At 38.1% G+C, this 27,512-nt stretch overlaps 2 protein-coding genes and 1 long non-coding RNA gene across 5 annotated transcripts in view; 1 reads left to right on the top strand and 2 right to left on the bottom strand.

Annotated features, from left to right (window-relative positions):
- The window catches only part of NKCC (sodium potassium chloride cotransporter), a 50,524-nt gene extending 36,126 nt beyond the window's left edge, over nt 1-14,398 (top strand). For both annotated transcript variants that reach the window (XM_073983113.1, XM_073983120.1), the window contains exons 3-11: nt 6,365-6,749; nt 6,820-7,370; nt 7,437-7,823; nt 7,887-8,234; nt 10,326-10,567; nt 10,626-11,056; nt 13,542-13,653; nt 13,750-14,026; nt 14,105-14,398. In XM_073983113.1, the coding sequence (XP_073839214.1) occupies nt 6,365-6,749; nt 6,820-7,370; nt 7,437-7,823; nt 7,887-8,234; nt 10,326-10,567; nt 10,626-11,056; nt 13,542-13,653; nt 13,750-14,026; nt 14,105-14,221 (2,850 nt within the window). In that variant the 3' untranslated portion in view covers nt 14,222-14,398. The remainder of the gene's footprint in view (nt 1-6,364; nt 6,750-6,819; nt 7,371-7,436; nt 7,824-7,886; nt 8,235-10,325; nt 10,568-10,625; nt 11,057-13,541; nt 13,654-13,749; nt 14,027-14,104) is intronic.
- On the bottom strand, nt 14,359-23,226 carry LOC141402240 (uncharacterized). Of its 2 annotated transcripts, none has more exons than XM_073983134.1 (7): nt 22,311-23,226; nt 21,364-22,250; nt 17,442-17,595; nt 16,556-17,001; nt 14,855-15,413; nt 14,667-14,796; nt 14,359-14,603 (listed from the first exon to the last, which is right to left on the bottom strand). In XM_073983134.1, the coding sequence occupies exons 1-7, from the start codon at nt 22,790-22,792 to the stop codon at nt 14,577-14,579; spliced, it is 2,685 nt and encodes an 894-aa protein (XP_073839235.1). In that variant the 5' UTR covers nt 22,793-23,226; the 3' UTR covers nt 14,359-14,576. The 2 variants fall into 2 exon arrangements, with proteins under 2 accessions (XP_073839235.1, XP_073839243.1); XM_073983142.1 differs by having other exon boundaries at nt 17,442-17,592.
- Nucleotides 23,227-24,647: 1,421 nt separating this feature from the next.
- Nucleotides 24,648-27,102, bottom strand: LOC141390646 (uncharacterized). Its single transcript, XR_012409433.1, has 2 exons — nt 26,926-27,102; nt 24,648-26,856 (listed from the first exon to the last, which is right to left on the bottom strand). It is a non-coding gene; the product is annotated as an uncharacterized lncRNA (long non-coding RNA).
- Between the last annotated feature and the right edge of the window lie 410 nt (nt 27,103-27,512).

Genomic DNA, 27,512 nt, shown 5'->3' with positions numbered 1-27,512 from the left:
CTATTGACCGCTTATAAAAGAAAGGGTGTTCCTATTGACCGCTTATAAGAGAAAGGGTGCTCCTACTAACCATTTGTAATAGAAAGGGTGCTCATATTGACCCATTCTAAAATAAATGATGCTCCAGTTGACACTTTCTGAAAGAAAGAATAAGGTTATTTACCTGTCGACAAAGCCGCGTAATTCCTTTTTACTTTTTTTGTGGGAATCACTCAATCCATTCCTGGAATTTGTGGTCAAATTAGAATACGATTACGAATCTCCACAAAATTCATAGGAAATTCTTGATTAAACTACGCTTTGTTTTTTTTTTTTGTTATTTTTCTATAATTTGGTTCAATAACAGTGTTAATTGTTAACGTTTTATGGTACTGATACTAATTTGTTTACGACTGCTACTTAAAAAACATGAAAATATATTAAAACAAGAAACAGCAAAAAATGCTAATTGATGGGTAACACATTAATATGCCAATTTTGTGAGATCAAAATTACTCATTACGTTTTATACAAAAAAATACCCTATGGTTGCTACTTGATTTAATGGAATTTAACCTAATATATATTTATTGTGAATATTAACACCTTACAACAACATTGTTGTACAAATAAAGACAGCTTTGTAAATGAAACAAAATCACATCATGGGAAGATAGAAGTTGTTGAGTCAGAAAATATTAACGATAATGTGGCCTTTTTTATTCCCCACACTTCCCATTGGCTTCCCTTTTGTTGCCACTCCATAAGAAAATCGCGTAACTGGTTTGGTCCAGAACTCCCATAATATATACACATTTCAATATTTTCAATTACTTTGCCAATCCAAATCGAGTGTATTGCTGCTTAGCATAGCCCCAAAATGATAGCTTAGATTAGATCTAAATATGATCACGAGGGTAAATTTTGTGGATTCCAAATATACCTAACAAATATCAATTGGCATTTTTTGGTAATAAATCATTGTCATTTTGCGAAGCCGATATTAAGGCAGATGGCAGGCAGTTTGCAGCCGGCAAGGTGAATGTGACATGTCACTGATTCAAGTGGCAAACAGTTTTGTTATGATATCAGAAAAAATCTAGGAAATTGAATACCAGATATCGTTGTCGTTGACAGCTTCAAACTCATAACACAAGTATGTTAGTTTGTCTGAACATAATTTATCAAAATACACCACCGCGGTTATTTGCCTATTTGTCGAAACTTAAAATCCCCCCCCTCAAATCACATCAATAATTTATTTCTATTAAAATGTCTGCCATATGACAAGGGAATTTTGAAAGTGGCACCCCCTGATATGACTATTGCCTTGATATTTATAACAGTGTTTTTTATTTATATTTTCAAGTATTGTAATTAATAATAATTGTTTGGGCATTTTTAGGCATATTTAAGTGCAAAAAAAACTCAAAATATGTAGTTTTTATTATCATAATCAGCTAACTAAACAGCTAAACGTGTGTATGACAATTTCATTCATATGCATGTCACTTATACGCCAAGGTGTACCCTAATACCCATGATTCAAGTAATGGGTACTTTACACGATATGTTATTTTACATATGTGCTGTCACTTTGCATATACATTTTGTATTTAAAAATTGACAACCCATATGTAAAAAACATATCATGTAAAGTACCCATAATATGGTGAACCAGAAACTACAACAACAAGACTATTTTCATTGAATGTTCTTCAAGCTGTCAAAATTTTTGTTTACGTTTTCATACGATTAATTCGAAATAACAATGAATTGACAGATTGGGTGAGCCAGATTGAGCCAAAACTACTTTGGTTTTTCGTGGCAGCTGACGCTCCTCAGCTGCCATAGATGGGGAGGAATGTACTCCGAGGACTTTATTCACACTGTATTTGCTTATGACTTTAGCAACTGCGTCCGTGTGAATGCTATTCAGATCTGCCTGTAGATCTAGAGGTTCTTTCCTATATTGTTGGACATTCCTCTCTAGAGCATGAATATCCTTCCTGATATGCCTGGGTGTGTCGGGCCAAGCCAGCATATGGTGATTTGGATGGCTCTCACGGTAACACCCGAGCAAGTACTGCAACGAAAGCATCTCATTGTACTGCTGTCCTGGAAGAATCTTTGCCTGCTCATGTGGATAGTCCACTGAAGACTTAAGAAAGCTTCCTGTTGCTGTTCTCAGGCGGCATTCTGTTGGACCTCCCTCTCTAGAGCATAAATATCTTTCCTGATATGCCTGGGTGTGTCGGGCCAAGCCAGCATATGGTGATTGGGATGGTTCTCACGGTAACAACCGAGCAAGTACTGCAACGAAAGCATCTCATTGTACTGCTGTGCTGGAAGAATCTTTGCCTCCTCATGTGGATGGTCCACTGAAGACTTGAGAAAGCATCCTGCTGCTATTCTCAGGCGGCATTCTGACAACTTTGAATCTCTTTCCAATGCGTATCAACTAAATTCGGGGACCAAACTGACGCCGCATATCTTACCACAGACCGATCTATCGCGTTATATGTGGTCAACATGGTTTCCTTATCTGCACCCCAAGTGCTGCCGGCTAGGGACTTGAGGACATTGTTTCTACCACTTAAAATCTTGAAAAGAATTCACATTTGACCTCTTTGGACGACTTTATGCACAACTATTAGACGCCCTTAAAAAAATATTTTGTAAATCCAACTATACTTACTTACTTAGCTGGCCCATTACAGAACATTTGTTCCATAGACCGAACTAAAAAAGATCTCCAATCTATGTTTCGTGCTTCGCTTTTTGGAATACCGCGCCTTGTCATCTCTTCATCCACTTGTTTGCGCCATCTATTCTTTGGCCTGCCAATTCTGCGTGGTGGTTCATACGACGTCGATATTCACCGTCAACGCAGATCGGTCCGTATATCTTTCGAAGAATTTTTCTCTCAAACACGCCAAGCACTGCCTTATCTGCGTGCGCAAGTACCCAGGCTTCGGAACCATACATCAGCACGGGTAGTATCAGTGTTTTGTAAACAGTTATTTTTGTTTGACGAGTTGGCGCTTTGTTTTTAAAGTGCTTGCAATACAATTCATCTTTTTATTTCATAACTGATGTCGTTTGTTGTGTTTACAGGGGTGCCGAGGTATACGAAGTCTTTTACTACCTCAAAATTATAGGAAACAACTTCAACATTTGGTCCGATCTCAATGGACGCATTGCGCGTCGACACCATCAGCTTGGTCTTCTCGCCGTTTACCGCCAGACCCACTTTAGCAGATTCTCCTTCGACCTTCATAAAGGTATCGGTTACTTCTTTTACTGATCGTCCCATAATGTCTATATCATCAGCATAAGCAAGTAACATGTGGCTATTGGTGTAGATTGTGCCACTTCTTTTGACGTTTGCCTCTCGTATAACCTTTTCTAGCAGGATGTTGAAAAGATCACACGAAAAGCTGTCTCCTTGCCTTAAACCTCTTTTGGTACAAAACTCTTCGCAGAGGTTCCTTTCTATTTTAACTGAAGATCTTGTGTCAGTTAGAGTCATTTTTCAAAGCCGAATGAGCTTTGCGGGGATACCAAATTCAGACATTGCTTGGAGTACCTTTGAATGTAGCGGCCTGTCGAAGGCTGCTTTATAATCGACAAAAAGGTGGTAGGTGTCGATCTGCATCTCTTGGGTCTTCTCCAGGATTTGCCGCAGGGTAAATATCTGGTCAATGGTGGACTTGCCAGGTCTAAAGCCGCATTGGTATGGTCCAATTATTTCGTTGACTATGGGCTTTAGTAGTTCGCACAATATCCCTGACACGATCTTGTAGGCGATAGGGAGAAGACTTATGCCCCTATAGTTGGAGCATAAAGTCTTATCTCCTCTCTTATGGACGGGACACAGGATGCTCAGGTTCCAATCGTCGGGTACGCGTTCTACCTGCCAGATGGAGCTAACTAGCTGATGCATACAACTTATCAGCGTGTCGCCTCCGGTTTTAAACAGCTCGGCTGGTAGGCCATCAGCTCCTGCTACCTCATTATTCTTCAGCCGGTTTATTGCTGTCTTTACCTCATCTTGGCCGGGTGGTATACATTCAATACCATCTTCTGGAATTGGATCTGTGGTATCTTCGTCGACTTCGCTACTATTGGATACCAACAGTTTGGAAAAATGCTCTTTCCATATCCTTAGCACACTATCTGTATCAGTTACCAGATTACCTTGCTGGCCTCTACAGGAGGATGTGCCAGTTCCAAAGCCATCAGTTTGATGTTTCACTCTTTGATAGAATTTTCGGACTTCATTCTGTCTCCTGTACACCTCGATTTGTTCACACTCCCGCTTTTCCATCTCTCTCTCTTTTTCCTGCGGAAAAGACGTTTCTCCTCTCTCCTTTTCTCCGGATACCTCTCTTGTGCGCTACGCGTTGTAAAGTAGCCCTATATGCCGCATTTCTCTTCGGTAGCAGCACGACACTCCTGGTCATATCATGGGTTCCTTGGTGGAGGTCTCTGGTTATCCAAGTACTGATTTTGCGGCTGTTTGCATGAAGTGGGCAATGTTTTACCATTTTCCTGATATGTTATCGGGATTTGATTAAGCAGTTGGGCCAGTTGAGTGGAATATGCTGTGGCTATCTGTTGTGATTGCAGCTTACCGATGTCTAACTTCCGTGTTGTGTCTGTTCGTACTTTGTTTGCTACGTTTAACCGGGTGCGTACCTTTGCTGCAACAAGGTATTGGTCCGAGTCTATGTTTGCTCCTCGAAACGATCGTACATCCAACACGCTCCATGCATGTCTTCCATCTATCACAACGTGATCAATTTGATCTCTTGTTCTTTGATCGGGCGACAGCCAGTTGCCCTTATGAATATCGAGATGTTTAAATCTGGTACTGCTAACTACCATGTTTCTTGCAGCTGCGAAGTCTATCAGCCTCATACCATTGTCAGATGTTTCACTGTGGAGACTGAATTTCCCGACTGTTGGGCCAAAGATATTCTCCTTTCCAATTTTGGCATTAAAATCGCCTATATATACTATAATTTTAATGTCATGGGCAGGGCTCGAAAAATATATCTTTGGTCTGTTCGTCCTTGTCTTCAGTGGAGCATGAGCGCAAATAAAACTGATGTTGAAAAATTTTGCTTTTAATCAAATTGCAGCGAGTCTTTCATTCACTGGGGTGAAGCTGGAGACCAGGCTGTTTTAGTAGGCTGTTTTTTTCTAGGGGAGGGTTACTAACCCGACGCCCAAACCCAAGTTTTTAACGTTCTTATGGGTTAACGCGCGACACATGTTAGCTCACTACCTTTAACGGGTGTTAAAGGCAGTTCCCCAGGAGACACCACCCGGAGGTCAGTGTCCACTTGAGATGAAAGAGGGACCAAGATAAATCCTGGGCTTTGCCATGTTAAAGCCGGTCAGGACCGTTCCTTGGTATCTTCCATCCCCTACTTTACACCTCTTAAAAAATCTTAAAAAATATCAGGACCAATGCAGAATGAACTCTTTTTCGAATTATTTTCACATAGACTAATGAATTTATAGACGACAGAATGCTCTCACAGAGTATGTTCGAACTGAGAGTTGTGACCAAGATACTCAATATAAAATGCCAAAAAATACAAGTTAATTAATATTTTGTTCAGGCAAAAGACATGGGGTTAGCCTATGATGGGAACTATATTCTCAGATAAAAATATGCAAGCAAATATTGCCATTTTCCCCAAAAATCGTCTTCGAACTTTTGAGTGACTTGACCGCGGAAAAAGTGAGTAATCCGTCGTCTATAAATTTATTAGTCTATGACATTACTTATATCTAAGGCAACAAAATCGGATTGATGTAAATCACGACCACGTTCCTCCTATGTATGTCACTCGAAAATTAATTTTCCAAACTTTTATCATTTGCATGGATTTAATTAGTAATATTAGTAAAATTTAACAATAGCGTCTGGCACATGTCGTTTTGTAATGTTCCGACCATGCCGATGATTTTCATTAGTTATGATAAAAATCTACACATTATTGCGGTAATGAGCTGCATGTCTACTTGCATTTGACATTTGTAGCATTTTGTTATAATTTTTTTGATATGACGTAGAAGAACTTGGAAAAGGGAAATGAATTTGAGCGGAAAATACTTGTTGGCTGAGCAGCGGGAAAGTGGGGATACGTTCTATGAAGCTTTCGTCAGATAGGTCAGTTTCTTCCCTCTCATAACAGTAGAGGGTTTTCTCGAATCGAGGAACATCTAAAGACCATCCGAATTTTTTTAATCCTCACACAAGAAAACATAAATATTTACAGATTGACTTCCAAACCGAATTCACTAGGCTTAAAGACATTTTTCATTAACATCTCTCTAAAACTTCCCTTCTTCTTTTTCTCTCTTCCAGACAATACAAATGCCCGATGCCGGACCTGAGCCAAGTGGACATCACATAAAATTGGGTTGGATTGTGGGGGTGATGGTGCCATGTCTGCTCAATATTTGGGGTGTAATGTTGTTCTTGCGTCTCAGTTGGGTTGTATCGCAATCGGGTATTTGGCAATCTTTGGTGATTATTGCAATTTCGGCTACAGTTTGTGTAATAACGACGCTATCCCTATCGGCCATTAGTACCAATGGTGAGGTTAAAGGTGGTGGTGTTTACTTCATTATATCACGTTCATTGGGTCCGGAGTTTGGTGCATCTGTGGGTGTGGTCTTTGCCTTTGCCAATGCTGTGGCAGCATCCATGAACACAATTGGTTTTTGTGATTCTTTGAATGATTTGTTGAGTAAGTAGAGGAGAAAGAATTTAAAGGTTCGCGGGATTTTTTATGTTTGTTTTTTTTTTACTTCTTTCAGAGGAAAATGGCTTGAAAATTATTGACAATGGTCTCAATGATGTGCGAATTGTGGGTTGCATTACAATTGTGGTCTTGATTTTAATTTGCTGTGTTGGCATGGAATGGGAAACCAAGGCTCAAAACTTCCTTTTGGTCACAATTGTCCTGGCCATTTTCAATTTCATTATTGGTTCGGCAATTGGACCTAGAGGCGACACTGAAAGCATTGCCAAAGGTTTTGTGGGTTTCTCTTGGGACACCTTCAAGGAGAATTTCGATTCGGATTATCGTTTCTCGGAAAAGGTCGATCAGAATTTCTTCAGTGTCTTTGCCATTTTCTTCCCCAGTGTAACGGGCATCCAAGCCGGTGCAAATATTTGCGGTGATTTGAAGGAACCTGGTGCTGCCATACCCAAGGGTACTTTCTGGGCTCTGTTGATTTCTATGATCTCCTATGCTGTGTTTGTTATATTTGCTGGTGGTGCGGCTGCACGTGATGCTTCGGGGAATGTGGCTGATTTGATTAATGGCACATTGATACCATCGGAATTAAAATGTACTGCCAATTATGTAAGGGAGAAAGAGAAATTTTGATGAGTAATTTAATGAATTAAAATTAATTTTGTTATTTTCTAGACCTGCGAATTTGGTTTGCACAATTCCTATTCGGTTATGCAACTGATGTCTTTGTGGGGTCCCTTGATTTATGCCGGTTGTTTTGCTGCCACCTTAAGTACTGCACTTACGAATCTCTTATCTGTGCCTCGTTTGGTCCAGGCTTTGGGTATTGATAGAATTTATCCGGGTTTGATTTTCTTCTCCAAACCCTACGGCAAACATGGTGAACCCTATCGTGGCTATGTTTTGACCTTTATAATCTCGGCTATATTCATTTTGATTGGTGAATTGAATGTTATTGCTCCCCTGATCTCCACATTCTATTTGGCTTCATATGCCCTGATTAATTTCTGTACCTTCCATGCGGCCTTTGTTAAGCCATTGGGTTGGAGACCCACATTTAAGGTGAGTGGGAAAAATGTCCTCAATTTTAAGACTATTACTAACTTTTGTTCTATTTTTTTTCAGTACTACAACCAATGGCTAAGTTTATTCGGATTTGTCCTTTGCATAGCTATCATGTTCCTGATTGATTATATATCATCCCTCATTACTATGATTATTATCTTTGCCTTGTATTTGGTGGTAATGTATCGCAAACCCGAAGCCAATTGGGGCTCTTCAACCCAGGCCCAACAATATAAAGCTGCCGTTACAGCGGTACATCGTCTGCAAAATGTTTCCGATCATGTGAAAAACTACACACCCCAAGTCTTGGTATTGGCCGGAGATCCCAAGGATAGACCACCACTAATCGATTTCAGTTATATGTTGACCAAATCGAATGCGTTGCTGTTTGTGGGTAATGTTGTGACGGTAAGTTGGTGGCGGAAATATTTGTGGATTATCCAAATTGTGAAATGGAATGGGTTCACAAGAAATTATATGCCTCTGGGTCTTCTATAGAAGTAGACTTCCGGATTTCCAATGAAAGAAGAACTGTAGATCCTCAATAGAAAAAGACCTGTAGGTCTTGTATAGAAAAAATGCCTTTAGGTTTTCTATAGGACAATCCCCTCAATGTCCTCTATAGGGCACAAACCTCTAGATAGGATAAAGACATCTATGTCCTCTATAGGGCAAAAACCGAAGATTTCACCTTGGATGAAGACCCTGGGTTTTTATAGGAAGAAGACGTTTAGGTCTTCTTTAGGATGAAGACCTCTAGGTGTTCTATATATAGAAGACCTCTAGGTCTAGACCCTCTGGGTCTTCTATAGAAAGAATACCTCTTGATCTCCAGTGGGAGAAGACCTCTAGGTCTTATGTAGACAAAGAGACCTTTAGGTTTTCTATAGGACAATCCCCTCTATGTATTCTATTGGCAAAAACCTCTTGATCTTCTATAGGAAAAACTTCTTCTAAGACTTCTATAGGATGAAGGCCTCTGGGTCTTCTGTAGAATGATAACCCGTGTGTTGTCTATAGGAAGAAGACCTCTTGATCTTCTTTAGGATGAAGACCTCTAGGTCTTCTATTGAAAAAATAGCTCTAGTTCTTCTTTAGGATGGACACAAACCTCTAGATCGTCTATAGAATAAAGACCTCTATGTCCTCTTATAGGGCAAAAACTGAAGATTTCCCCTTGGATAAATACCCTGGGTTTTTATAGGAAGACGTCTAGGTCTTCTTTAGGATGAAGACCTCTGGGTCTTCTATGTATAGAAGACCTCTAGGTCTAGGCACTCTGTGTCTTCTATAGAAAAAAGACCTCTTGATCTTCATTGGGAGAAGATCTTTAGGTCTTCAATAGAAGAAGACCTCAAAGCCTTCTATAGGAAGGTCTTATGTATACAAAAAGACCTTTAGGTTTTCTGTAGGACAATCCCCTCCATGTATTCTATTGGCAAAAACTTCTTGATCTTCCGGAAAAAGTTCTTCTAGATCTTCTATAGGAAAAACTTCTTCTAATTCTTCTTTAGGATGAAGGCCTCTGGGTCTTCTGTAGAATGATAACTCCTGTGTTTTCTATAGGAAGAATACCTCTAGTTCTTCTTTAGGATGAAGAACTCTGGGTCTTCTATAGAAGGAAAAACTCTAGGTCTTCTATAGAAGAAATACCTCTACATCTTCTTTAAGATGAAGTCCTTTAGTTCTGTAAAAGTTGAAGACCTCAAAGGCTTCTATAGGAGGATACTTCTAGGTCTTATGTAAAAAAAGACCTTAGATTTTCAATAGTACAATCCCATCTATGACCTCTATTGTGCAAACACATCTAGATCTTCTATAATAAAAAAGTTCTTCTAAGTTTTCTATAGGATGAAGACGCTTGGGTTTTCTAAAGAAAGAAGACATTTAGGGGTGCAATAGAAGACCTCTTGGTCTTATATAGAAAAAAGTTCTTAAGGTTTTCTATAGGGCAACAACCTCTAGATCCTCTATACCATGAATACCTCTATATGCAAAAGATCTCAGTCTTCTTCAGGATGAAGACTTCCGGGATGAAGACTTCCTTTTTAAAACAAAGGGTGCTTCTATAGACCGTTTCTGAAACAAAGGTTGCTTCTATAGACCCTTTCTCAAAGAATGGCTGCTTCTGTAGACTCTTTGAGCAAGATAGAGTGTTTCTGTGGAACCTTTCTGAAAGAAACAGTACTTCTATGGACCTTGCTGAAAGAAAGGGATGAAAACCTCTGGGTCTTTAGTATGAAGACCTCTGGCTTTTCTATAGGAATAAGACCTCTTGGTCTTCTTTAGAACGAAGACCTCTGGGTCTTCAATAGGAAGCAGACCTCTGGGTCTTCGTCTATGAAAAAAGAATTGTAAGGCTTCTATGTAAAATTGCTTTTAGGTCTTCCATTGAAGAGCATTCATATGATTGTCTGAACTCCTTGTGGGACCTGAGAACGACCTATAAACCCCTCGCAAATACATTCCCTCAACAATTTAATTTCCTATATTTTGCAGACAAGTTTGGGTTACAAGAATCGCCAACAACAAATCAAGGATGGTCAGAAGTATTTAAATGCCCGCAAAATCAAAGCCTTCTACAATGTCATTGACGGTTTCGATATGGAAGAAGGTGTTAAGGCCCTTTTGAAATCTACCGGGTTTGGCAAATTGACTCCCAACATAGTTTTGATGGGTTATAAACACGATTGGATTGAGTGCAGCAAAGATGTAGTCGAAGGCTATTTCAACACTGTAAAGTAAGTTGCAAAAAATATTTAAAATTCCAACACCTCTCAACCCATCTCTTCCCTACAGTTTGGCCTTTTCATCACGCATGGGTGTAGCAATTCTACGTTTACCAGGTGGTATAAATTTCTCTGAACTCAATTCGGAAATTCTTTACAGCGAAGCAAATGGTTTGGGCCATCTTAATACGGCAAATGCTAAGGGTTTTACCAATCTTCTTATGCCCCCCGCTAATGCTGCTTCCGAGTTGCTACATATTGATTCTAACTTAAATTTGGCTGGCATGGATAGTGCCCAATCGTCGTACACGTTGCCACAACCACCACCAATGCCAAATATGAGTAGCAAAAAGAAATATTCCATTAAACAGGAAGAAAATGTCGCATATATGACCAAAAATGGTTCAGAAGTACCCAAAGATATATTGGATGCGGTGACAATATTTACTAGGAAACAACCAAAGAGCACCATTGATGTTTTCTGGCTATATGATGATGGAGGTAAGTAAAAGAAAAAATAGTAAAAAAGAATCAATCCTTAGACTATGACTATAAAAAGAAGAAAATACAATATCCGGGGATGGGATACCTTAATGTCCCTTATTCTAAAATGAAATAACAATTCCGTAAGTGACAAAGAAGTTTTAAAAGTTTCCACAATGGCTACAAGTGGTGCTCATTGTCAAAACGATCCAAGATCGGGCCTCTTGAGGTTTTCTATAGACAGAAGAATACTTCTTGAGGGCTTCTATAGACAGAAAAAGATCTCTTGAGGTCTTATACAGACAGAAGAAGACATCTTGATGTGTTCTATAGATAAAAGAAGTCTTCTTGAGATGTTCTCTGGACAGAAGAGGTCCTCTTGAAGTCTTCTATGTAGAAGAATGCCTCTTGAGGTCTTCTATAAACAGAAGAAGACCTCTTGAGATCGTCTGTAGACAGAAGAATACCTCTTGAGATCTTCTATAGACGGAAGAAGTCCTCTTGAGACTTCTATAGACAGAAGAAGTCCTCTTGAGGTCTTCTATAGACAGAAGAAATCCTGTTGAGGTCTTCTATAGACAGAATATGAGCTCTTGAAGTCTTCTATAGATAGAGGAAGTTTTGAAAATTTGATACTCCGTTCGAGGGTCATTCCGATCATCAGCAGTCTGTTTATTTGGTGATCCCAGAGCACTTTTCGAGCTATTGGATAATTATCTTATATCGTTGTAATTATGCCAAGAATCTACTTCGATAAAAATTTCAAAACAATACTATTACAGGCCTTGAAATCCACTGAAGATAAATTTTCGTACGTTTGTGTAGAAGGTACTCTAAAATGTGACCATATCAAATCTATTTTCGATCTTAATGTTAGTTTGGAAGTAATATTACGAACCATATCCGGTACTCAATTCGAGAGTTATGGTGCCATTATTTTTGGTGACGCCAAAGGTTTAAAGAGGCTTTGGACAATTATCTCAAAAAGTATGGACTTGCCCACAAAGAAAATGAAAGTTGTATCAGGACCGGTAGTTCCTGCGGTCCTGAGGACAGGAACTTATTCGGAGCAATCTTCGAACTGAACCTAAACTGCACTTAATTTACAATTTTTGAACTTATATACCCTTTTTGATAAAAAGTTTGCTTCTATAGCACCTTTCTGAAAGAAATGGTGCTTCTATAGACCCTTGTGAAAGAACGTCTGCATTCATTGATCCTTTCTGAAGGAGAGATTGTTTTCAAATACCCTTTCTAAAAGAAAGTGTGCCTCTATAGCCGCTTTCTAAAAGAAAGGGTGCTTCTATAGCCCATTCTAAAAGAAAATGTGCTTCTATATCCCCTATCTGAAAGAAAGAATGTCTCTATATCACTTTTCTGAAAGGAATGATGCTTCTATAGCACCTTTCTGAAAGAAAGGCTGCTTTTATAACACCTTTTTGAAACAAAGATTGCTTCTATAGCACCTTTCAGAAGGAAAGGGTGCTTCTATAGCACCTTTCAGAAGGAAAGGGTGCTTCTATAGCACCTTTCAAAAGGAAAGGGTGCTTCTATAGCACCTTTCAAAAAGAAAGGGTGCTTCTATTGCACCTTTCAAAAGGAAAGGGTGCTTCTATAGCATTTTCTGAAAGAAAGGCTGCTTCCGTGAACCGTTTGTGAAAGGAAGGCTGCTTCAATAGACACTTTCTAAAAGAAAGTATGCTTCAATAGACACTTTCTAAAAGAAAGTGTGCTTCCATAACCCGTTTGTGAAAGAAAGGCTGCGTCTATAGACCCTTTATAAAAAAAGAGTGCTTCCATATCACATTTTTGAAAGAAAGGGTGCTTCTATATCACCTTTTTGAAAGAAAGTCTGTTTCTATAGCACATTTTTGAAAAAAAAAATACTGCTTTTATCTGACCTTTTGGAACAAAAGACTGTTTCTATAGAAATTTCTTAAAGAAGTGCTGCTACTATAGCGTCTTTCAGAAGGAAATGGGAGGGATCTTCTGTAGCAACTTTCTGAAAGAAAGGATTCTTCTATAGCACCTTTCTGAAACGGAACTTCTATTGATCTACTGTCCCTTCCTGAAAGAGAGACTGGTTCTATTGCCCCTTTCTGAAAGGGTGCAGAGCTATGGCAAGAAAGTGTGCTTCTATGGCACCTTACTGAAAGAAAGGGTTCTTCTATGGCACCTTACTGAAAGAAAGGTTGCTTCTATACCACGTTTGTGAAAGAAAGGGTGCTTCTATAGCTACTTTCTGAGAGAAAGTGAAGTTCTATAGCAACTTTCTGAAGGAAAGGGTGCTTCTATAGCACCTTTCTTAAAGAAAGGGTGCTTCTCTAGCATCTTTCCTAAAGAAAAGTTGCTTCTATAGCCCCATTCCTAAAGAAAACTTGCTTCTATAGCCCCTTTCTGAAAGAAAGGCTACTTCTACAGCACCTTTTTGAAAGAAAGGATGTTAGCTTCTTTTAACCATACATTTCCTGATTTATATTATTTTTATTGCTTTCTCTTTTAGGCTTAACCATGCTCTTGCCATATATTATATCACAACGTTCCAATTGGGCTGGCTGTAAACTACGTGTGTTTGCTCTAAGCAATGGCAAGGATGAAGAAAATGAAGAAAAGAAGTATGTGAGAAAATGCTCTTACCTTATTATTACGAAAGGAACACCTATTTAAACATTTTTTCTTTTTATTTCATTTTGCTTTTTTCCTGACAACAGCATGGCCAGTTTGTTGACCAAATTCCGTATCAAATACTCCGAACTGATAATGCTCAAGGGCTTGACACATACTCCACGCGCCGAAACTTTACAGCAACACAAACAAATCCTTGATCGGTATATTGCAAATGTAGGAAGTGACTATGCTGGCGTTACCAATGAAGAAATTGAAGATATGCAGGAGAAAACAAATCGTCAATTGCGTATACATGAAATGGTCGTGGAGCATTCATCAAAGGCTACCCTTATTGTTATGTCCTTGCCAATGCCTAGAAAGGTAAGGAAGATAAGGAAGAAAACTTAATTGATAATTTAAATGTATTACTTACCGTACTTTTTTTCTTTTGATTTACAGGAAGCCATATCAGCCCCATTGTACATGTCATGGTTGGAAATGTTATCCAATGGCGTTAAGTGTCCTGTTCTCATGGCCAGAGGCAATCAAACACCAGTATTAACTCTCTACTCTTAGGCTATGATTTAGTAAATTGTCCTTACAACACTCATACATACACACACAACTACGACATAGACAATGTTAAGAGTATTATTATCATTAATTAGTTAATTATTAAGCAGACAACAAAAGAAATATAGTGAAGAATATTATTGTTTTTCTAAACAAATAAATGTTTTGTTTATTTTAAATTAATTTTGTTTTTGTTTTGAATTCAATGATATACAGATACAGTATTTTTGTATATTTTGTTCTATAATGAAATCTGACATCTTTTTCAGTAGTTTTGTTTTTGTTGTAAACAGTGAAATTAACACATTTGTCCAAGCTAAAATATCATGGGGGTATATGGTAGGACAATATTTTCCATTTAATAATAGGCCCGGCGGGGATTATTCTGCAAAACAAAAAGATGATTATTTAATTGTCTTCTTGTGGTAACATGTCCTTAACTTCTTACCAAAGGATTTGGTCTAAAACGATAGGCCAACATCATACGCTTGCGATAGGCATCATATTCATTGTCACAATCTTCGGGGGTGGCACTACTTGAGACACCCAAACCCTGGTTACCTTCACGTTGAGGACCCCTAATTCAAAAGAAAATAATTATATCATCAATTTAGAGGAAACCCCATGCTTTTATACTTATTAACTGGGTCCACAATACCGGCACCATCTTGACCCAACCCTTGGCCCTCTTTCCATCCCAACTTTTGCAGCATTTGAAAACCAATGTTATCCTCTCGTAACTTGTATTCCTTGTAATCACTTAAATCCGGTTGACGATTATTTTTCTTGGCCTCATATTGTTCCATGAATTTGCGCAGCTCCTCAGGTGGTAGAAAATCACCAATATGATGTTTACCCTCACTTTGTTTGGTCAAAGCCTGTGTCCACATCCGGGTTGCATCCATTTCGGCTTGCCGCAATTTATGTTCCCATGTTCCACCTTCAGTATCTTCATCCGAATCATATTCATATTTAAATTTACCACTCTTGGCCAAGCGATCAATTTCCTGCCGTTTGCGTATCATATCCTGATACAGCAGATTCACCTTGTAGTGTTCCTCACACTTTTGCCAGTCTTCTTCACTGAGGTTTGTTGAGCCATAATTTAATTTGGCATATTGTAGCAGTGCAGGATCATTGCGTGTTACTGCAGAGAGCATTGGCTTATTTTGATTACCGAAACTTGTGGGTACACCTGAAGAAACGGAGGTGGAATTGTTAGAGAAACAAAATCTTGGCTATTAAACAAACAATTTTGGATATTTACGTCCCTTGAATAGAGAATACAGCAGGAAAGTTGGCTTTGTCGACAGAGATATACCCTCAGCCTATGTAAATTGAGGCTTCAATCTATGGACAGATCGAATACACAACCAAAATCCTTTCCCCAAAAATTTTGGGGGTTATTTTAAATGAAAACTCCCGTGAAAACCCGTGAGTTTTGTCTCTCTGCTGTTTCAACTGAACGGAGAGTGAGAAAACTTATGTGGAGTTTTCATTCAGAATAACCCTCTATATATTAAGGGGATTATCACAATCAAAACGATTCGAGGGGAGGTCTTATAGTGCACTAAACTGAAATTTTGTGTGGGATGTACGAACGGTATTCGTATACAAATTTTTGGGGTCCGAAACCCTTACTTCGATGAGGCACATTTTTTACCATATCAAAGTGCATTTACCTTTCTTATCCTTTTCATGTACATCAATGTTTTTATAGTTGCTATGAAGCTCTGATCTCTCGTATAGAATATATTTTGTAAAAATTGAAGGAAATGTAAAAATTTAAGGAATCGTGCTCACCACCGATTTTAATTGGTCACCGTAGGATTTGTGAAATTTTTGACCATAATGTCAGAAAGCAAATAATTGTCCAACAAAAAAATATATATCCCTGTAAACAGGACTACAAGAAGTATTTTCGTTAAAATTTTCAAAACGATCCTCGAACAGCCCTCAAAATGCACTTAAGACAATATGTTGAACTTTTGTGAGGGAGGTACCCGAAGGTGTTTTCCAATATATACATTCAACTGCATTCAACTTGATGTACTCGTATGGAAGAAATTTAACGTTGTGCAAAATTTCGCCCAAACTGGATACTCTATTCCAAAACCCTTATTTCGATTAGGCACATTTTTTTATCTTATCAAAGAGCATATACCCTTCTTAACCTACAGGTTAATGGATGATAAGATGTAAACAATTTGGGCAATCCTCATAAATCATCCCCAATTATTCCCAAGAACCCCCATTATACCTCCTTCTAAATTTATAAGTAAAAAAGCTACAAATTAAAATCTTTTAAATATTTATAACTTTACAAAGTTTCCTTACTTGACGATGATGAACTGGCAGCATCGGCCGCCGCCTCAACCTTTCCACCCCAACGACTTTTGCGTAACTTTTTCTTTTCCATCCGGCGTTGTTCTTCCAGCTCTTCGGCTTCACGCTCTTGACGTTCCTCTTCGCTCAACTCATTGCGGCATTCAATGCGTCGCTTGATATTATCACGATTGCGATCCATCATGCCGCGGCGATATTCATCATCGGAATCATTATCGGCACTTATAACCGATTCTGGATCATATTTATCTTCTTCCATTGAACAAAAGGGACGACGTTGTTTGTAGTTACCACCACCGCCACCTGGATTGGACATTTTCTCTTGTTTCATTTCTTCATATTCTTTTTGTTGTTGTTCTTTAAGTTTTTCCTGGCGTCTATCGATTATTTCTTGGCGATAGTGATGGTATTGTTCACAGGACTTATCGTTGAGGAACCTAAAGTTTAGTATACAGAGAAAAAGAGAAAGAGAGGAAGGGATAATAATAAACGAAACCATGATAAATAATTTACAACAAGTAAACTTGGAGATAACCACGAGAGATGTAGACAAATTTTTAATGTATTGCAGTATCAATCTTTGCAAGCCTTGAGCTGTATCCATAGTAACCCATCAATGATCATCATCATCATCTTGTTTGCTTCTCTTTATTGCGGCTGCTTTTATAGTTTGTATAATATTATGGTTTGGGAATGCGTGGCTTGTTGAAGTGTGGTATTGGGTTTTTATCATTTTACTCAAGTGGTAATTTCCCAAATCATTTTAAAACCTTAAAATTGAATTTCATTACAAACTATTTTTGGAATTTCCTTTCTTTCCCATCCATATTTTCACTTTACATGTCATAAGTTTTGAAATATTTCATAAGTTATTTACCACAAAGCAGGATGCAATTGATTCTTATAGCCACGCAGAGTTTCTTCATATGCATCACCGTTTTCGACCACCAACTCGATAAGATTTTCTATGGATGTTGGTAATTGTATGGATTTGTTATTGTCGAGCGGGTTGTTATTGTCTGAAAAAACTACTGAAAATTCTCTTAAAATCTTATTCGTTAAGCTTGAAACATAATAAGTATTTTTTTAAAGGGATAAAAGAAAAACAAAAGAAAAGTGAAACAAGAGGGGGTGGGGGTAATAATAGTAGAGGACAAACAACACTTTAAGCATGCTTTGAAACAATTCGATTAAGAGAATATGTATGTATGTATGTTTGTTGATGTGAGTTTGATTTTATGGTAGATTTGATATTATTTTGTACAACTTCTTGGCTGTTGAGATAGATTGTGATCCTAACGAAGATTGTAAAGTGGGAATCAGTAATGTCACATGTCAAATTGGAATACATTGACCAATCCAAATTTATGCTGGTGTGGTAGACGGAAAGTAGAAACATCGAAGCTTGGAGCTGGATCTATTTTTCGAATTCATTCCTTTCGATAACACTATGCAACACTGAAAATGCAAACAACTTCAAGTATGCACTTTTTGTAGTCTAAATATACAAAAACCCTAGTAGGGTTTTGTCCTGTCAGATCCAGTTTGGATTTTATGGCTTCATCTAAACCGGGATAAATCTACACTTTTTTGCATTTATCAGGCCTTTATCTAAGAAACGAATAGGAATTTGACCTTGCTGGCTTTAGCAATATTGTAGGCCTAAACTAGTAGAACTTATCTTTTGATAAAACCACATAAGAACTCCATCTAGGGCATCAAAATCTATAAAATATAGAAAATTTTACATAATTGCTGAAATTCTGGTCAGTATCGGCTAAACTATTGGGAGTTGAACCAAGTAACCTTTTGCAAAAATCTTCCAAATAATGTTCTCAACAATTCTTTAGGACATTCTGCAACTCTAAAATGCTTACTTCATGTTGTTTCAGCGGTATTTTGCATCATATCTTTTACAACACGTATTTCAACCAACAGTTTATTCTCGCATTTCGGATTTCACACTTTACTGAAATTTTCATTAAATTGTTTTGCACCGTATCTCCAAAACGGTTAATTTTTTCTGAATACTTTCTTTTGGATATTCCCTGGAATGTAATACACAAATCTTCAGAACATGTCATTGTTGTAAAATGCCTCTATCACGTTGTTTCAGTACATGTTTAGATGGGGCCATAAAATCCGAGCTGGATCTGACACAACAAAACCCAACTACGGTTTATTGTCGTTTGGGTCTGTACTTTCAAAAAATCCTCAGTTCGAATTGTTTACACGAGATCACCTTAAAAATGTTGCACAGTGTAATTAGGTAGTCACCGTAGGATTTTTAAAGCTTTTGGGTTTTGGATATTGCAATAGCGAATTTTCGAACTATCGAATGATTTTGCGAAGTTGTGAAACAAATGCACTACAATGAATGTTCTTGGCATACGGTAACCTGTTACTGCCTCAAAATCTTCTTCGCCTTCTTTCGATAGTTATCGTGCACACCACCGACGTAGCCAGGGGGAGGTCCGCACCACCCGAAACGATAATTTTTAAGACTTTTTGGTATATTTTACTCACAAAACGTCAAATTTTGCCCGTTGGGTTCCTCCGAAATGGCCTCGTGATGCATTTTTGACTACGTCCCTGTTGCCCACCACCCATTTTAGTTGGTCGCCATAGGATTTGTTAAGACATTTGGACCATTATGTTAGGAAACATATCGCTGTAAACCGAGCAACAAGTAGTACCTTTACGTTGTGCAAAATTTCGTACAAACTAGATAGTCTATTCGATCCTACGGTGGCTGGTTCTTCAACACTGGATTTACCCGGAACCGCACTACATCAGCGTTCCGTTCAGCGACAGACCTTATCACCTCTGAATGTCGCTCTTTCATCAATCATGGCAAAACTAATTGGCCTAGTTTCAGAGAGTACACCAATCAATGCTTTAGAGAACTGCCCTTCTAATGTTCGAGTAGCATCATCACAGCTACAGTCGCCCACTATATACCTGCTAATCGAATACCGAAGTGAGAACAAATTTCCCGGCAGAGAGCTTTGTATAGGCAATTCTAACACGGTAAGTTAACAGGCTGTTCGGTGGGTGAGCACAGACGGAACAAGTGGCTGGATCATCCGAAAAGTTGCAACATTGGAGCTAGAATAAGTGGTGACTCTCTAAACCCTGAAAGAAGCAAGATGTGACCACAGCCACGTATGGCGACGCTACGCCGACTGATCCGAAGAGGTGCGTATGTTATTTCAATAGCACATCGGAAGTGACAAGGCGAAGATAAGAGTACTACATCGCATAATATATCTTCCTGCCGAGGATGAACCACCACAATTTACAATGGATGATGTTGCGATTGTCATCAGGAACACTAAATCATTCAAAGCTTTGGGACCTGATGGCATCTCCATCGTATTGCTAAACAACTGGATGTGACCGGAGTCGAGTATCTCTCTAAGGGGCCGATTATGGATAGCAACCCAATTCCAGTTGCGTTGCCAACAGTAAATTTGATAATATAAAAGTCCATTTTCTTATTGAAATTGGTATTTTTTACTATTAAAATAATAGCTAAAGGTTCAAGACACTGATATTGAATGAATTTGACAAAAATTTCTGTCGTTTAACTTATTTTTATTGTATGATTTTCTCTTCTGGCAACGCAACTACAGTTGAATCGTAGAGGCCGATAATGCTTTTGTCACCCTAGCAGATGATTGTAAAATCTTGGCGTTCAGGTATCTTCCCTGATGTCAAAGGCTGAACTCCTATTTGACCACAAGGACGGCAGAGGTTAAAACAGAGTTGAATGTCATGGTAGCTGGATTCCGACCCCAAACTACTCCAAAATTCTATGGGTCACATTCGACAGTATGTTCATGTTGTCCGCGTATGCCCCAACTATTTTCGACAAGCTTAGTTCTTCAAGTCCCTAGCCGGCACCACTTGGGGTGCAGAAACAGAAACCTTTTTGTCTGTGGTAAGTTATGCAGTGCCAGTGTGGTCCGCGAACTCAAGTGTAACGTTCAAACCTGTCAGACCGCCTACCTGAGAACTGCAAAAGGCATGTGAGAAGGGATCTGGATAATCTAGAGAGAGCGAAAGGCAAACGATATAAGAGAGGAACTGTAGATCAGCAAGCCTATCAAGCAGGTTTGGATATCTTTCACACAGATGCAGTCGCTGATGCCATAAACAACTATCGTGTGAATGTGGTCCTCGGAGAACACCTCCCATCGATCGTAATTGAGAAGCGTCAGCTGCCACGACAAACGAGAGTAGTTTTGGCTGCAGCTATTTGAATTCCTATGACACCGTGCAAAAAATATGCCCATCATGCAGCGTAGGCCCGCACGTCACACTGCACCTTTACAAACCTACTCAACTAATTCTAGTAGATTTGTGGTTACAACCAATCGAAGCAGCTACATTCCTAGAAAAGGAGATAGACGCATAGCCATATTAAACAGAAAAACTAACTTACAAACATATCATAAGCTTTTACAACAACATCGTGAATCATGGGATCCTAGAAAGCTTATATTACGGGAAGTATGGACATCTGCAAAAAAAAATTATATCAGGACGCCAAAGACTATCTGTCGCCAAGGGTTTCAATATAGAAGAACAAATTTCATCGTCTATTCACCAACAAATTTATGAACGTTTAAATTTGACTGATGATGACTATTACTGATTCCCTGATAAAAACTTGTGATAGAAAAAACTGATTTTGACTGAGTTAAAAATTAAAATAACGATGAGAAAAATATGTTTAAAAATAAAATTCGCCAAAAGAAATCAAACATCACAGTCAAACTTGAGAATAAGCTCACCTTGAGGATTTTGTGGGAAATCTTGTTGATTTTGAAAGTGTTGTTGCTGCTGCTGTTGTTGCTCTTGCAAATGTTGTTGTTGAAACTGCATGTGGTGTTGTTGCTGCTGATGAAATTGCATAGGTTGTTGTTGATTTTGTGTTTGTTGCTGATATTGTTGCTCTGGTTGTTGTTGTTCATTCTCTTGCTGTGGCACTTGTTGCAGCTGCTGCAGCTGTTGTTGTTGTTGCTGTTCATGGATTTGCTGTGGTTGCTGCTGCTCCCCACCATCTATTCTTGTATTTACATTTGAATCTTGACCATTATTTGCTGGTATTTGTATAGCTTCCAAATTTAACTGAGGCTTTGGTATGGCATTCAAATCAAATTCTTTTGGTTGTGGTATTGTATTCAGCTGTAATGGTTCTGGAGCTGGTATCATATACAGGGGTGTCAAAGATGCCAAGCTTAGGGGCAATTGCGGTGGAGGAGGAGGTGGTGGTGGTGCCACTGTTACCCCGGGCATAGGCATTAACATGGCCGCAGCTACTGTTGTTGCGGGTGGTGGTGGAGGTACAAATTGTGGTGGACCAGAAACTGCAGCATTAAAGTAGGCCGTATGTGGTGGCATGGGCATTGGTGGCACCGGAGAAGAATTGGGATCTTGCAGAAGCAAATGATTTTGGGCAGCAATTAACGCGGGATTAAATTGAAATTGCATTGGCTGCGATGTTGGCGGCATTGTGGATGGATGTGGTGGTGGAGGTTGTTGTGACGGTGGCTGTTGGTGTTGTGTGTTCATTTGCTGTTGTAAATGTTGTGGAAGTGTCCCGCTTTGCTCTTGGTTTAATGTAGAATTAGAAGTATTTCCCTCGCCATCATTTGCCGCCGCCCCAGTTGCTTCAGCTCTGAAAGTTGAGATAAAAGTTAATAAATAACAAAAATAAAAATCCAATGATTTTACTTACGCTGGTACAAATGGTTTAGGTTGTTGTTGCTTTTGTTTTTCTAAAATCTTTTTAAAATTCTCCAAAAATGAACCATCATTGCAAAAACTATTTTGTATTTTGGGTTGCGGTTGTTCAGCATTTGGAATAGCCAGCGAGGAACGTTTCTGACCACCACCATACATTTTACCTGTGAATTTGTTAGTTACACTAGTTTTGGTTGCAGACGTTGATGTTGTTACCGCTGCCGCCGTTGATGTCGAAGACGTTGATGCCTCTGTCTTGACTTCATCCTCGCTAGCATCTGAGCCTTTCTTTTCCACCTCCTTTTCCGCTTCAATGTCATTCTTTAATCTATTGGCCAATTGTTGGGCAACAACCTTCTTCGCCAATTCAGCAGTCCGTTGTTTTTCCAATATTTCTTGACGTTTCTTGGCAATCAATTCTTCTTGCTTGCTCATCTGAGCGAAACGATCTATACGTGATGCAGGTCGTTGGGACATTTTATGTTTGTTCTATATCCTCCACTGCCTCTTTTTTTTTGGATTCTCGAAAGCCTCCTCAAATTATACGAAGAGACAGCTCATAAAGGTTGGCGATCCTAGGATTCAGTGGTATACTCCACAAAATTTTTTTGTGTATATAACCGATCTAATAGAAGAGACGGTTTCTTGCCTTGTTAGTAGTCCGGATGACGTAAATATTCTATTGGGAAATACAAATTCTAACGCGTTTTATATCATTTTGTAATTTTTGTTGATTTTCTTATTTTTTTTCTTTATTTTTAAATATTTGCTTTTTTCCGAATAAAAAATGCCAGTGTTACGAACAAGTTCAAAACGATGATTCCGTAAAACAAACTATCGGAACTATATTCAGTTGTTTTTTTTATTACCCGGTTCATTTTTAGTTCGTTTTTCAATATAAATGTAACTACACGCACAGAACCAAGCCGTTGTTTGAATAGCGACAACGCATGTAAAGCATCGCCGTTCATAAATGAAAGGGATGGGCGTTTTTAATCGTTTCTATTGTATTTGCTATTTGTCATTTGGACGTGTTGCCAACAACTTTAAAATGTGTTATCATTTTTATTAATAATTTGATTTATTTTATAGGAGAATAGACACTATTGGTTTGTACCAGAACACAAGAGTCCACTACTTTTTATTCATTTTTAGTCTGTTCCAGAACTGCAAGAATCTACTAATTTTTACTATTTTTTTCGATAACATAAAGGAAAAATTGTTATCGTAGTAAAAAATAGTAGATTCTTGCAGGTTATGGAACACACATTTTCAATAACATAATGGAAATTTTTTTACTAAGATAACAATTTTTCCTTTATGATATTGAAAAAATAGTAGACTCTTGCAGTTCTGGAACAAACCAAATATGTATGTACCAGAATCTACAAGAATCTACTATGTATTCTTTACCTTTTTTTCTATATTATAAAGGAAAAATATTTTCCTAGTAAAAATTAGTTATTCTTGCAAGTTCTGGAACAGACATATTATATGTTTCTATGTTCGTTTTTCTAATTAATCTGGCTCTGGGTCTATCTCCAGTTCTAGAAATCTGGCTTCTTCGATGGGTTATAGCAACAAAGCTAATGGCGTTAGCTGAGTAAGTATTTTTCTTTTTGATGAGATTAGGATACCTCTTTTTGAGTATAGATTTGAGTGCTAGAGCAAGGTAGTGAGAACACCTCTAAACAGTTTAAGAGACACAGAAGATCAAGTCTCACGGAAGTCTACCCAGAGTTTGTTTTTTGGATATTTGCGAAGATCTCCATATTTTGTTCAGTCGTCCAAAGGCTGTTCTAGCTTTGCCCAGCTTAAAATTCACGTCGTCATCTACTCCTCCTTGGGATGACATAATACATCCTAGATAGCAAAATTGTTCCACAAAATCAATATCTACATAATCTATATTAAAATTGAAGGTGACGTTTCTATTTATTTGCATGGACTTAGTCTTATTAATGTTGACTTTGTTATGTAACTACGTCGGGAGTGTAAAGGGGAATGAGGCATACCAAGATGTCGCTGGTATACACTTGCCATTTAAGAAATTCGGTCTAGCTCAGTGGCCACTCCTGACTAGCCATAAACAAAATTGATTCATTATTAATTCACAATCACAAACAGGATGCTTTATTTCAAAAAAAATGATATGATGTTGTTGTTGTTGATATGGGTACCCAAGGTGTTTGTTGGGATACCATGCCCTCCCAATGGATTTTCTACAAAATCCCCAATGAGTCTCATCGATGATGATGACTCCCAATAATTTGGCTTGGCTGACCCTTACCTTTACCTTACCTTATATTGTTCAATTAGAACCTCATGATGATTAATTTCAGAATTCAAAACATGTTTATTTATAACTATTCGTTATAATAAGAACAATCAATAAATGCTTAGAAGTAGTCTTATAGTAAATCACTATTCAATTATTATCTAACTGATAATAAGTTTAAAATCGATTAAAACAATTCAATTTATATTCAGTTCAGAAATACATACAAAAATTCAAATTTGCTTCTGCATGTCATTCCCGTTCGTGCCACTGTGCACCAAAATATTTAATACTACCCTCAATTTTTCTACCAAATGAGCTCACTGGATAAAATGCTGAAGGTGAATATCCAATAAGGATAGATGGACGGAGATCATAAATAACGGGATTGACATTATATAATTATCAGGTAAAATTATCAATTAGAACATATGCATATATATACCATATGCAGTATAAACCAAAAAAAATCGGAAATGTCCGCATCAACAAAAAAAAGTATCATTTACTGTTTCGGTTGACCACAAGTCAATTTAACGTCGAAAAGATTCTTAAAATTGTGTGTATTTATATGTCTATGTATGCATATATTTTAACCGAGGTATGCGATTGATATGATTTATAAATAAAGATGATGTTTATGGATCGTAAACATAATATTTTTTAAAGATCGAAATTCAATAAAAACATCCAATAAATTTGTACGGTATACGATAATCACAATCTGTCGACCTGCAACGTAGTCTCGACGTATAAAAATTTCTTAAATGCTTTTTATCCGAAGGCGCGGAGTTTTAAACGAAGTTTCCAAAGATAGGAGAAATCTGTTGTAGGTTCTTTTGTTTGCTTAAGAAAAGTCGCACTCGAAATTATTTAACCAAATAACAGAAAAAAACTTCGAAATATCCATCCACAAGAATCACTATTGTAGGAAATAACCGTCAGTAAAATATCGAATACTAGATTTGTTCAACAAAATTCGGATGAAAATTGTACTATATCAAGTATCATGTTCTCAGGGACCTAAATTTTCTGACCGGACTACACTGGGTATTCACGGGTTATTTTCCTACAATAAGCAATGGACAACAAGTGAACAGGCATACGCCGAATATACCCATAAATTTGGAAAAAAAAGAAACAATCTCGAGCGCAGAACAAAATGAAGATGAAATTTGAAAAGCACGAGAAATGCTAATAGAAAGAAACTACAACAGTTGTTGATTTAGCCGACTATTTCTCTTTCCCCAAAAAAAAAAAAGAGATAAAAAAAATCATCAAAGAGAGCAAGAATTTGTTTTCTCTCACTAAAGTGAGTTGGATTTATCGTTGATAGAAAGAAACAGAAAGATGTTGTTGTTGTAAATTTCTTATTCGAAAATGGAAATGAGGACAATACAACAACAACGTACACTAAAACGTTTCTGTTAAACCGTTATTGCAAAACTTTCATGATTATCTTCATCTTCTTTTTGCACGCGGAGACGAACCGTTACAGGTCCAACAACAACATTAATTTCTTATACACATACATACAGGGCTATGGCTATGTATGTGTGCATACAAAGTGCAATGCCAAGAGAATACTTAAAAAGAGAAAGAAATAAATAATTTGCTCTGCTGACGTCGAGGGCTGGATGTAGGAACTGGTTTCCAAAATATAAAGATGACTACTCGGCTTCACCGTCGAGGAAAACAGCAAAAAAAGACTGGTCCCACACCTCCCGGTCTGTAACTGGTTGGTATGGGTTACCAGGAAGGAGCAGGATGGTTGCACCGACTATATCTGTGTGTTATATTGCGTACTTACAGTTGGAGGGTAGGCATTACCATTAATTTGGATTAACATCTCCTCTCTAATGCAGATTGAAATTGTGTATAAAATGGCGGCAATCACAATGTTGTTAATGGATGCTTTTGTGTTAAGGTGGTTCTGTGAGTTGTGGCTTCCTTCTATTGTGTCGCAAACGGGAATGCTGGCAAAAAGTTCCAGAAAGTTCTATTTTTCGAGGTGGTTGTGGTGGCTTAATGTAACGTTAGTTACACAACGTGGATAATGGCCGACAAAAAAAAATTCTAGGCTGTGGTGGAGGATTTAATTTTCCTTTTTATTGCAAATTGTTTAATTGTTCCATAAAGCGGGCTAAAACGATGGTTGGTTTTCCTCAACTAATTTGTTCGCCGTTGCACTAATTAAGCGAGGTTATCTGCCGGTGGTTGTAGTGCACGAATGCGGCAACACGTGTAATTATGAATTTCACAACTGCAATCAGGAAAAAACACGAATTCTTTATAATTGAATTCAACAAATTTTCCTTTCCACTAAACTCACCATTTCTTATAATTTTACCCTTACTTGGGGCTATGAAACAATTTTCCAATTGGAAATTACTTATTCGTTATGCGAATTGAGTGAGGTTGGGATTTACTTCCCAATATTCACGAATTACACTTTGTTAATTTTTTTTCCTTTTCAGGGATGTTACCGCCACCACAATTTTATTAGAATGATTGCAATTTGTCATTGCCTTTGGTGCCTGACATTTGCAATTAGCAGTGATGCCACATCGACAAAAAAAAACAAAAATTGTGTGAAGAGGAACACACGATGACTGTGTGCTGTATTGCACACAATCACGACGTCGTATACGCAGCGGCTTACGCCGTTGTTATACAAGGTTAACATAACAAACCCGAACACGTTGGCATAGGCCTGCCGAAGCCATACTGATTCGGGAAGTTAACCGAGGTATGCTTAGGGTGGGGAAGAACCGCGACCCTAAGATTAAGAGAACAGAAAAGTCATCAAAAAAACGAAAGCCGGGCAAATTATTTTGTTGGCACCATGTGCTGTAAATATTTTGCGTGATAAACGCCTATTTTCCTTCCCTGAAGGTCTTCAATTTCATACAAGGAATT

This window comes from Musca autumnalis, unplaced genomic scaffold, assembly GCF_047663935.1.
Source record: "Musca autumnalis isolate F117 unplaced genomic scaffold, ASM4766393v1 scaffold_1, whole genome shotgun sequence".
In the NCBI taxonomy this organism is placed as follows: Eukaryota; Metazoa; Arthropoda; class Insecta; order Diptera; family Muscidae; genus Musca; species Musca autumnalis.
The sequence above is the reverse complement of the archived record's forward strand: the minus strand, read 5'-3'. Positions and strand labels throughout refer to the sequence as shown.